The sequence below is a fragment of the Gracilinanus agilis genome, chromosome 1 (assembly GCF_016433145.1).
Source record: "Gracilinanus agilis isolate LMUSP501 chromosome 1, AgileGrace, whole genome shotgun sequence".
NCBI classification, from domain to species: domain Eukaryota; kingdom Metazoa; phylum Chordata; class Mammalia; order Didelphimorphia; family Didelphidae; genus Gracilinanus; species Gracilinanus agilis.
In genome coordinates, this window is record NC_058130.1 from 730302088 (window position 1) to 730314540 (window position 12453).

At 44.8% G+C, this 12453-nt stretch overlaps 1 protein-coding gene across 1 annotated transcript in view; it reads left to right on the forward strand.

The window, feature by feature from the left end:
- REXO1 (RNA exonuclease 1 homolog) overlaps positions 1-9935 on the forward strand; it is a 99853-nt gene extending 89918 nt beyond the window's left edge. Inside the window, exons 13-17 of the mRNA XM_044672150.1 lie at positions 1384-1499; positions 2236-2374; positions 4949-5069; positions 5593-6150; positions 6309-9935. Of these exons, the coding sequence (XP_044528085.1) occupies positions 1384-1499; positions 2236-2374; positions 4949-5069; positions 5593-5681 (465 nt within the window). The 3' untranslated portion in view covers positions 5682-6150; positions 6309-9935. The remainder of the gene's footprint in view (positions 1-1383; positions 1500-2235; positions 2375-4948; positions 5070-5592; positions 6151-6308) is intronic.
- Positions 9936-12453: the final 2518 nt, after the last annotated feature.

A 12453-nucleotide genomic window follows, 5' to 3' on the forward strand; every position in this document is an offset into this window, starting at 1 on the left:
AGCTTCAGCCAGCCCCTAGGGTAGTATGAGGAGTATTGGTTACTGCCTGGGGTTCAGAGTTTAATTTTCTTTCTCATGAGTTGCCACGAAACCCCTGAATGTTTCAGGATAAAGAAAAGCCAAGGAGCAGTGAACAGTAGTTAATTAGTATTTAAAATTAAAGTGATTTGGGGTGATATTACATTGCCCAGAGTTTATTACTACTGACTTGAGAACTTTTGGAGTCTTTTAGGCTTTTTCCCTTTCTTATCCTATTTCTCTTTTCCTCTGTCTTTTTTCTCTCTTCATTCTTTTTCCTATGGACATCTCTCCCTCTGTATTTCTTTCCTTACTATATCTGCCTTATTCCTTTCTCTGGCCACCTCCACATCTTAATTTTCTTTAACTCTGGCATTTAAAGCACAATTATTTTATTTTATTTTTAATACTCTTACCTTCCATCTTGGAATCAATACTGTGTATTGGTTCCAAGGCAGAAGAGTGCTAAGGGATAGGCAATGGGAGTCAAGTGACTTGCCCAGGGTCACACAGCTCGAAAATGTCTGAGGCCAAATTTGAATCCATTTCCTCCCATCTCCAGATCTGGCACTCTATCCACTGAGCCACCTAGCTGCCCCCTTTAAAATACATTTTTAAAAACTGATTAAGTCTATTGAACAAGGTTATGTTCCTGATCTCCAGGGGTAGTCAACAGAATTCATAATATTGAGGGGAATGGTTCTTTTCAAAAGATAGGTTTGGGGGCAGCTGGGTAGCTCAGTGGAGTGAGAGTCAGGCCTAGAGACAGGAGGTCCTAGGTTCAAACCCGGCCTCAGCCACTTCCCAGCTGTGTGACCCTGGGCAAGTCACTTGCCCACCCTTACCACTCTTTCACCTATGAGACAATGCACCGAAGTACAAGGGTTTAAAAAAAAAAAAAAAAAAGATAGGTTTGGCTATTTGGGTCTGAGGTTCCTCCCCTTCTGGGGTCAAAGCCCTTGATTTATTGCCTTTAACTTGTGTGTGGCCCTTATGACATTCCATTTTTTTTTATCACAATGACTCTCCATAGAGAGAAGGTTCTCCCACCTTTATTTTGGTTGGCATCATCCATCACTGAAGAATTGTGCCCATTTCTGCTTTATCTTTAAATATAAGTGATTGAAGATTCATCCTAGGAATTCCCTATGTTAATTCCTTCTTTTGATTAAGGAAAAGTCTTTCTTGGGATTGGGGATGGCAGCAAAGAAAGGAAAAAGAGGCGCACTCTACCCTCCAGAACCTTTGTTCTGTCTTTAAGCTTTTGCAGGGAAGACCCTCTTGTTATACGAAGTTGTTTATTCACCTGACTTCTTTGAAATGAATCATCATATTCTAACACTTCTATGTGTATTTCTCTTTTAGTGTTATACCAAACAAGGGTTGGAACTAACACGAATAACTGTGATCAACTCTGATCTGAAAGTTGTCTATGACACATTTGTGAAACCAGACAACAAAGTTGTGGATTACAACACCAGGTAAGTAAAGATTTTTGTGTGCTGCTCCCTGGGCCTTTCCTGGTGGACACGGCCCTCTGCAGCTATTTCAGAGGTTCTCTGTGCAGACAGAATCAGCTTGGTATTTTTCTTGCTTGTTTGGAGTTTTTGTCCTTTTGAATTCTCTGCCAGTTTTCACTGATGGAGAAGTAAGGGTCTCTGGGGGCAGTATAGACTTCTCCCTTGCTGATCTCATTCTTCTCACATTTATCCTTTCCCTTTAGAAAGAAAGACTTCCTATTTGTCTGAGATATTAATTCTCTACCTTCTGAGACCCACCATCACCTACTACTATCCTGTTGTGGTCCACCCGTGGTTTGGAATGTCTTTCATTCTCCTTTTTACCTTTCTGAAACCTCTGGTCTATTGCTCTCTGTGAAACCTTTCTTTGCCTTGCCAAAGAAGAACTTACTCTTACCCACTAAGATGGCACCTCAGCTGTGCTTAGAAAGAAGGGAAGGGCACTGAAGGATTAGGGAAGAAGGAGGAGGTAGGTTATTTAACACAGAATCTGCAAAAACCTAGAAATGGCGATTGATAAAATGAGCAGAGGATAAGGAGCTAACCAATTGGGCTGGTTTGTAGACTGGATGAAGATGGATAGACCCAGTGGTGTGCTCCAGGAACCCCCTCCAGCTCTGGTTCATGGGAAGTTTGCTGAGATCTATTCCTTTCAATGACCTTCTGATGACCTCTGTACCTTTATGTCTCTATGTAGGTTTTCCGGGGTGACAGAAGAAGACCTGCAGAATGCGTGTATAACCCTTCGGGATGTCCAGGCGGTATTGTTGAACATGTTCAGTTCAGACACCATCTTGATAGGACACAGCTTAGAAAGTGACCTGTTTGCTCTCAAGGTAGGAGTCTCCCTCACTTCCTCTCCCCACCCTTCCCCCTGTACCCCACCCTCAGCAGCTGCCTGGATTGGTTTCTAATAGGAAAGACCTGTGCTTGAGCCCGGGCTGCTGCCATCCTTCATGTGGAGGCCCTTTGGAAGGGTTAGTCATTTCTCCTTTGTGATGGGGAAGGATATTTCACCTGGAGGACAGGAAAAAAAGACTCAAGGAGCAGTCACTGCCTTCAACTTGTTTCTGAAGGGCCATAATAGCCAGAGGGAGTAGATTTGTCCTTGGATGGCTTCACAGACTACAACTAGGACCCGTGGAAAGGAGAGAGTGGATTGTTGGGAGGGGTTATCAGATGGCTGACAACTGGTACTTTTAACCCCTCCAGTGGACGACTTGGGCCACCCTGGGAAATGGCCCAGTTCTTATAAGGCAAGTCCCATTTTCTCCCTTCTTCCCCTGGGCCCTTTTCAAGCACTAGGCTTCTTAGACTCTAAAAGTTCAAGCCAGGAGAATCCCAGGGAAGCCAAGGCTTTTCCTCTCCCTCAAGGTTCCTTGGGAGTTAGCCTGGTGGAACTCTACCTTTTTGCACAGTTACCATAGCCAGAAGACAAGGCCAGTGTTCATTCCCTCTAGTCAGGAGCCAAAGCCCTATCCTGTATTATTATGAATTCAACATTTGTCTTTTTTTTTACCTCCTTGAACCTAGCTTTGGACTCAGGTAGATCTCTCTCTCTCTCTCTCAGATAGAGACACAGACACCAGCTTGTGAAAATATTTAAATAAAAATAAAGGAATTTCTCTTTCATCTTGGAGATGATAGAGAATCATTGGAGTTTGTTGAGCAGGGGAATAGTATAGTGAGATCTGAGATTTAGGAAGATTACTCTGTTGAAGAAGAATTGAAGAGGGAAAAGTCTTGAGGGAAAGAGACCAGTTAGACTATTAAAGAAGTCCAGTGGCTAGGTAGCTGCTAGGGGCTCAGTAAACAGGATGCCAGACCTCTATCCAGAATTCAAATCTGACTTCAGATGCTTGGAAGAGGAGTAGGTAAAAGATATTAAGGAGGTGTGGCAACTGAATATGGGCAGTGAGGGAGACATGGGTGATTGGGAGGATGATGAAATGCTGACCAAAAACAGGGAAGTTTCAAAGAAGACAAAAAGAATTCAGATATGTTGAATTTGAGATGCCTTGTCCAATGGTCAGTAGGTGCTAAGATTCCTGGAGCTTAGGGCTTGTGGAGTGTTGAGCTGTCCTAAACAAAAGAGGGAGTCAGTTATGAAGACAGATCAGGCACACCACTCCTCAGCACTGGCCAAGGTGTTTTTGAAACTTGTAAGGACTTAACAGGAAATAGACTAGTGAGACTCCAATCTAGCCTCAGTTTCTTCTGTAAAATAAGAGTAATATGTGCCACTCTCCCCATGAATTGTGTTGAGGACTGCCCTGCATAATTGCCAAGGGGTAGACATTGCCTTGCCCTCTCCCCCACCCCGGGCAGAGTAGAAACAAGGCACTATATTTGGAGATAGAAGTGCCAGAGTCAAAACCTGGGACTGTGCCTGCTTGCCAGCATAACTTTCTTTACCCAGCATCCCAGGGTCTCACTTTCCCTGTTGGTACATTGTAGGGATTGGACTAGATGATCTCTAAGGCCCCTTCCAGCTCTAGATACTATATCTCTTTAGTATTCCTCCTAGGACTTCTCAGAGATATTTTGTGGCCCCTAAAGCACTATAGAAGTAGAAGTTCTGTGCTTAAAGGTGAGACTTCAGGCTTCTTTCTTCTCCGAGGATATGAGAAGTTGGACTTTTCCCTTTATCTTTTTCTACCCATCCCCTTGAGAGTTCATTCTTGGCACCTATAGCAGTGGATGCACCCCTTCTCCCTCCCCCCCCAAAAAAAGGCTTCATGGTTTCCCTTGTTGAATCTGCAGGCTGTTAGCTCAAAGCTCTAGTCAGTCACCTGGACAGAGCTAGCAGTGCATTGGGATTAAGACATGTAAGTCTCACTGGTGTAAGCAAACAGCAAAAGACAAACAAATTCTTTGCCTTCTAAAGAATCTGACTTCAGGAAGCTAGCAGTTTGTCCACAGTTAGTTCTCTAGTTGGCACCTGGTCCAGTTTATCTTGGTTTAATGCGTCCCACCCTTTAGAGAAAAAAAAATCTCTGTGTGTCTGTGTGTGTGTGTTGCTGTTGTTTTTCAGAGTTCTTTCAGCTCTTACCAAAGAGTTCACCCCCTGCTGCTGTTGGAGGCTATTTGAGCTCTCCATGGAGTGTGGGCATCATTAGGGAAGGAGGGTTTCTGAAGAGAGGCAGTAGCTGACAAAGAACAGGCCTCTCTGGATGGCTGAGGACTGTGCCCTTGGGCTCCTTCAGGAACTGGTTTGGTGGGAGCTTTTGTCTGGTGTGTTATTTCAGAAGGGCCTATGGGAGATTCCACATTGGAACTGGACTGACTCAGGTGAATGGGACTAAATCCCTAAGGAAGGTATGGAGCCCAAGTCCTGCCTTGGGCTTTAGAATACATATATACACATGGGTACACTGACTTTCTTCCCTTTTCCTCCCTCTTTCCTTTAGCTTATTCATACCACAGTAGTGGACACATCAGTGGTTTTCCCTCACCGCCTTGGACTCCCCTACAAGAGGGCACTACGGACACTGATGGCTGACTACCTCAAGCGTATTATCCAGGATAATGGTGAGTTATCTCACTGTGTTATCCTTCTCCTTCCCTGCCTTTAGAACTGACAGAGTAGTATGGCCCAGTCATCAGATGGCCCCTCAGCCAGTTTCTTAGGGGTAGCTCCTTATTTAGAGTCACAGGACTTGGGGTCAAATCTTGATCCTGTGACCTTTGTGACATTGAGCAAATCACAGAATTTCTCTAAAGCCTTTTTCTTCTATATCTTAATTGCATGATCTCCCCCCACCCCCCACCCCCTTGCAAACTGTTGAGAACTGCTTTGGGTGACATTAGCTCCTGGCTAGTGCAAACTAGTTGGAATGTCCAGGGACCATAATGAAATAGTGCAGAGGATTGGCTTGGTTAGGGCACTGTAGGTTCTGCTACTAATAGTGTGTGAGCCTGCCTTCGTCTCTCCCTGCCCTGGGCTTGATTTGGGATCTCCATTGTTCTTTCTAGTTCTGATGCTCAATCCATCTGTGCTTGGTTTCATGGGCTGCAATGTTAACTAACCTCCTTCTCCCCTCTTTCTCCATAGTGGAAGGCCATGATTCAAGTGAAGATGCCAGTTCTTGCATGGAACTGATGATTTGGAAAATCAAAGAAGATTCAAAAGTCAAGCGATGACTCCTCTCTCCTTCCCTTCCATTTCCTTCCTCCTTAACCCTCTCTATCTTCATCCTCTCCATTGTCCCCCCAGTCCCCTCACTTCCTCCAAAGCAGTGCAATAAATCCTCAGAGTTAACACTGTTCACCTTGCAAACAAGAGCCTCCCCTGCCCACCCCCCCCACCAGCACCCCTCCCTCCCTCTTTCCCGCCTTGCCTCCCTCCCTCCTTCCCTTCTTACCCCTGCTCCTCCCTCAGCCCCAGCCCAGCAACATGCTTTACCCTATTGTGTCTGTGCACTTTGGGGTGCTTGTGGAATCTAGAGACTTGTGCCAGCTCAGCACAAGGGGCTGGGCTCTTCGGCTCCTGTACCTCTTGTCTCCATCAGATGAGCATTCTGATTCTTGCCTTTCCGGTCCCACAAGGTCATGTTGAGCTGCACACCCAGAACTAGGTCCTAATTCTCTGCCCCAGAGGCAGTTTGATCAGGTCTGCAAAGTACTGTTTCTTTTTACATGATGTTAAAGGGTGGGTGGGTTGGGTGGGCAAGGGAGGGCATGTCTAGTTACTGGGTTAATTTAGGAGGGGGGGGAATAGGGTTATTATTTTTTATTGTTATTTTTATCATTTTTAATTTAAACCTGAAGAATTGCACAGCATCTGTCTGCCTGCCTGCCGCTGCAAGGACCTGGTGCTGCGCCACCCTTGGGGCTGGTGGATGGTTGGAAGAGAATCTGACAGGGCCCTGTCCAGCTCCCGAGGGAAAGATCAGGATGCCAGAAGGATGCCGTTTCCTGGAGGGCACAGGTCACTTGAAGCCAACCCTGAGTGAGGCAGCTCTCCATGATGCAACCCCCTAGCCACTGTCCTTGGGGGAAAGAAGCCACTGGTGTCTTAACATGTTCGTCCCCTCCTGGGACAGGCTGCGCTGCTGGGATCCCAAGAAAGGCCTAAGCCCCCCCTGGCTGGCGTGGAACTTCTGAGCACGCCACATCCCATTTTCCCTAGTAACCCCAATTCCCTCAGCCTTGTTCTGGGTTTTATACCTTCCCCCTTCCCCTGGTTCCTCTTGGAGAGAAAACGTCACCTCCCATGGAGGGGGATTGAACAGCATGTCTTTTGGCTCATTCTGGCACTTTGGTCCCTACGCTGGGGCCCTTTCCCCTTCCGTGTCTTCACGGAGTTGAACCAACTGTGATCTAGGCATTCCTCACCCTGAGTTCTGGGCGCAACCCAGGAGTCCTAGACACAGCTTCGGCTTCCTCAGTTGGTGATGGCGGCCTGTGGCAGCATCTGACTCCTGTTGCCTAGGTGTGGCGCTGGGATCAGTGACACTAAAACATCGGCCTTTTTCTTTTGTAACTTTGTTCTGATTTCCACTGAATTTAATGGGGTTTGTTTTTATTAAGGGGAAATTTCAGCAAGACTGCAGAGGCACTGTTCTCCACTGCCTAGTTTTCTTCTCCTTCCTTCTCAGCTGGAACAAAATAAATGTTTGTATAGATTTCAGCTTTTGTACAGATGTTTTTGGTGATGGAATGAGCAGGTTAGAATCATGTGGAGTCCATTTTTGAATAGTTCCTAAGGCCAGGGACTCCTTGTCATGGGAGAAGTCCTAGAGTTCGGCCACGTGCTCCCCTTCCAGCAGCGAGATAAGAAGAACCCTCTTTTGCCTTAATGATAACCAAGTTCCTCAGCCTGGCTTAGTCATTGTGCAGGGATCCTGGGATTTTGTGTGTGTGTTTTTTAAAGAGAAAGAAAAACCAAACAGGATCTGCATGCTACCAGAGATTGACCGTGACCCATCTGTCATGGTGACACAACTTGGTGGGGGCATGGAGGACCATATGAAGCCCTGGTGGGCACCGGCTAGCCTGAAGGGCACAATGGGCACAATTCATTCTGCCTAGAAAGGCCCTTGGTCCAGTGTCATTGGGGTTATTCTCAACAAAAGCCACTATGTTCTGGACCAAAGTTGTCCATGCACTTTCTTCCAGCATGGAGCGTATGATTCTAGAGGCTTTTATTGATCCTTTATTAAGTTGCTTCATCTCCCCAGGAGGAGAGATGGATGCAGGTGTCCTTCTGTACCATATATGAAAATATGACTGTTTGCCCTCTAAGCAAAACACTGTAAATCTGATCCAGTTTTCTCAATGACTTGAATTATCTGGAGGGATATGTGTTTTGAGGTTGGCTGTTTAATGTGCTGGGAGTTGCTATGTGGGTGAGGGGATGAAGGCTCTTCATTTTAGGAGGGCGTCTCAAATCTATTTTGCTTTTTTAAGGGAAAATCAGACACCCTTCTTTAGCTCTCACCATGCCACATCCTCTATCTTGAATCTGTTTCCCCCAGTGACTGTTCTATATCTGATACCTTTTCTTTAAAAAAAAAAAATAAAAAAAAAAGTAGGGGAAGTGGTAGCTGCTAACCCCCTTTGTGAGCACATGCCCTGGTGGCCTTTTGGTGGGGCGTGGCCTGAAAATGTCCTGACTTTGACTTTTCAGGTTATATCCAATGAGATCTGCCTACTTTGTGAATTAAACCTGGTAGAATTTTATATGTTGAATTTTTGAATGATAAAGGGGTCTATTCCCTTGTATTTCTAAGCTTCTCCAGTGACCAAGACCACTGTAAGGGGCCATACTATTTGAGAAGAGAAGGTGAGGGAGGGTTTTTTTTAATATAGCCCCCTTCCATTTTCTTGTCTTAGGGGCTTTTGATTTCTTAAGTGTGAGTGCTGCCTCACTAAAATGGATGTAGATGGTCTTCCTTATTGACCTTGGCCAAAATTCCACCATTACCTGGTGGCCAATCTTTTAGCATCCATATAAAGGAAAGAAAAGGGGGGTGGAAGTAAAAAAGGTGGTCAACACCAAAACCTTTGTAATCTCTTTGGAAACTAATGAGGTACTCTTTCCACAACTTTTGGGAACCAATTTGATATCAGAAACTATTAGACCCTCAGGGAAGTGGTGGCAGCAGGGGGCCTGGCCTCCTGGAAGCATCAAAGAACCAGCTTCTCTTTGGCTTTCTTCTTTCCCAGGAGGCTTAAGTAACTTTCCTTGATTCACTGTCATCCAAGGTTGCCAGCAGGTCACTCAGAGGGGCCTTGGTTGAGGTGGTTTCCATCACCATCGAAGACCTTCAGGGTACACAGTAAAGAACCACATCTCTGCTTTAAGGCTTAGTTTGGGTGGCATGAGCCTGCAAAAGCCACTTGAGTTCATTAGAGTGAGGAAAGGAAGGAGATGAGTGATTTGTGTCCTCCTCCTCCCTGCCCCCCCAGGTTCAAATAGGCTCTAAGCTCAAATGCCTTCTGGATGAATGTTGAGTTGAATATTGGCTCAAACCATTGACTCCCCTTGGGGAAGGACACCCTCTACCCCATAAAACCTGGCCCCCTGGGAGAAATCATTAGGTGGACCTGTGAAGGAGGAGGTCCTCAGCTATTTCAGCTTGGAGAGCAGGAGCAGCCAGCTGAGACGTGCTGGACAGTGAGCCTCCCATTCCCTGCCTACTTCAGAGGCAAAAGCAGTTGTTGTGTAAGGGGAAGTGGAGGGGGGGCATTGTTAACTGGTGATACTTGGCTCTGGATTTTGGCCAGTAGCCAATTGAGAAATTCAGCAGATCCCTCTTTTTTTTTTCAGAGAAGAAAGCTTAGCCCCAAATGGCTCTGCCAGTTTGGGGCTAGGGCCATTGCTGCTAATGGACTGCTAAAGGAAAAAAAAATTCTCCTTTTTTAAGCGCCCCACTCAAGAGCCTTCCTGGCTGGATTTTTCTCCTTTATGAATGGGCCCAGTACATCAGGCTCCTTCTTTTTTGAGAATTCTTTGAAGCATTTACCTTTCAAAGTTTTTCCAGTCATTCCTTCCCTTCCCACCTAGGCTTGTGTCCTCCCCATCTTTAATATCCCTGGGTCTCAGTTTTCTCAATATGTGAAATGAGGGATTTGAACTAGATATTCTCCTAGCTCTCCTTTTCTGGCTCTAAATCCTGTCCTTCCTCTCTCCCAGCTGGATATTAACTTGGGATGAACTGGAGGCCTCAGTGTGCCAGGATGCCCAGAGACCACCAGAGTCGGATTGGGTAATCACTAAGGAGGGGCTCTCCCAGCACAGCTTTGCTGTCCCAGTCTCTGTGATGCTTCAGGCCCCCACGAGAGAGAGCCCTAAAGCACTGGGTAGTGTTGGGGACTGTACATATAGATGTTGTAACTGTTAATTTCCTTTTTGTAACTATTATTATTTTTTAATAAAAGGTGCTGAGCTTATTCACAAAACTCTGTTTGCTGTGCTTTCTTGAGTAGGAGGCTAGTTATGCAGGAGCTGCTGTAGTGTTCTTTCAGCTAGCCAGAGACGTATCTGATTAGGAGGGGTGCCACAGAAGGAATGTGAAAGCCACCGCCAACAACAAAAAAGTTACTTGCATTTCTATGGCCCTTTAAAGGTTAAACAGCATTGTCCTTACTACCCCCTTGTGAGTGGGTTAGTGCAAGTATAGGTGCCCTCATTTATTATGTTCAACTTAGAAAGGAAAGAAACAGAACTGTTACCCACCTTGGAAATAGCCATTCTTTCTAGGGGCACATGGCTAGTAGATGTTGGAGAGTCCTTTCATTCCCAAGGCATTATCCAATTGTGTTGGTGGTTCAATTGTGTCTGACTATGGCTCCATTTGGGGTTTTCTTGGCAAAGATACTGGAGTGGTTTGCCATTTCCTTCTCCAGCTCATTTTACAGATAAGGAACTCTGAGGCAGAGTGAAGTGACTTGCCCAGGGTCACACAGCTAGTCCATATGTAAGACTTTAATTCAGATCATCCTGACTCCGAGCCTGGTGCTCTTATCTACTGCACCACCTAGCAGCCCTATTCTACGTATTCCCTTTCATGTGTTCTTATGTGACTTTGTACAGGATTCGTTTTTAAGGGTCAGATAAGTGTGACCACTCTGAGACAAAATTTTTCCCGTTATGCACAATTGAAGCTTGAATAAGATAAAATAGTTGATGTTTAAATTGTTTGTTGGAGTTCAGTGGGAATTAAAATGGCAGTGTTTGGTGCCACATATACTGTGGTACTTAGAGGAGGACCTGGGTTCAAATCCTACCTCATGCATTTACGAACCTTATGATCTTGGACAAGTAACTGAACTCATGACACTCACTTTCCTTATCTTTAAAATGATATCAACACCTACCTGGTGAGGTTGTTTCGAGAATCACAATCAGACCTGGGTTCAAATGTGAGCTCAGATACTTCCTAGCTGTATGACCCTGGGCAATTCACTTAACCTTAATTGCCTAGCTCTTATTGTTTTTTTTGCCTTGGAACTGATACTTAGTATTGATTCTAAGACTGAAAATGAGGGTTTTAAAAAGTTTTTTTTTTTAAGTCTTCTCCAGCACCCATGTTTAAAAACGTTAATTCTACTCATTCAAGTTTTTCTTATAGTCCAACTCTACAGCCATACATTATTCCTGGAAAAATCGCAGCTTTGACAATATGTACCTTTATCAACAAGGCGATGTCTCCGCTTAGATTTGTCCTGGCTTTTCTTCCAAGGTGCAAGTGTCTTTTCATTTCATAGCTGCAGTCACCATCTGCAGTGATCTTTGAGCCCAAGAATATAAAATCTGACACAGCTTCCATTTCTTCTCCCTCTATTTGCCAGGAAGTGATGGGATCAGTTTCCATAATTTTAGTTTCTTTACTATTAAGCTTCAAGCCAGCTTTTGCACTTTCCTTTTTCAACCTCATCATGAGATTTCTTAATTTTCTTCTCTTTATGTCATCAGAGTAGTATCATCTGCATGGTCTGAGATTGTTCATATTTCTTCTGGTAACCTTAAATTCTGGCTTTTGTTTCATCCAGCCTGGCACTTTGCATGTACTCTGCATATAAATTAAATATATAGAGTGACAATATACAGCCTTACTCCTTTCCCAATCAGAAACCAATTAGTTGTTTCAAGTTCAGTTCTAACTGTTGCTTTTTGACCTGCATAAAGGTTCCTCTGGAGAGAAGATGATCTGGTATGCCCTTCTCTTTGAGGACTTGCCACATTTCCTTGTGATCTACATACTCAAAGACTTTAGTGTAATCAGTGAAGCAGAAGTAGATATTTTTCTGGAATCCCCTTGCTTTTCTCCATGACCCAGCAAATTGGTCTGCAGTTCCTCGGCCTCTTCAAACACCAGCCTGCTCTTCTCGTAATTCTCAGGCCACATACTGCTGAAGCCTAGCTTGCAGATTCTTAAACATTAACTTTGCTGGCATGTAAAATGAATGCAAAATATGAACATTCTCTGGCATTACCCTTCTAAACCCATCTTGTCTAATCTAGTGGCCACTAGTGAGTTTTCCAAATTTGCTGGCATATTGAGTGCAGTACATCATCTCTTAGGATTTTTAAGTAGCTCAGCTGAATTCTGTCACTTCCACTGGCCTTATTGTTAGCAATACTTCCTAAGGCCCACTTGACTTCATCCTCCAGAATGTCTGCTCTAGATGAATAATCACACCATTGTGGTTAAATGTGATTTAAAGATCTTTATTATATAGGTCTTCTGTATATTCTTTTTTTTTTAAACCCTTAACTTCTGTGTATTGGCTCCTAGGTGGAAGAGTGGTAAGGGTGGGCAATGGGGGTCAAGTGACTTGCCCAGGGTCACACAGCTGGGAAGTGCCTGAGGCTAGATTTGAACCGAGGATCTCCGGTCTCTAGGCCTGGCTCTCAATTCCACTGAGCTACCCAGCTATCCCCTCCATAGGGTTTTCTTGGCAAAGA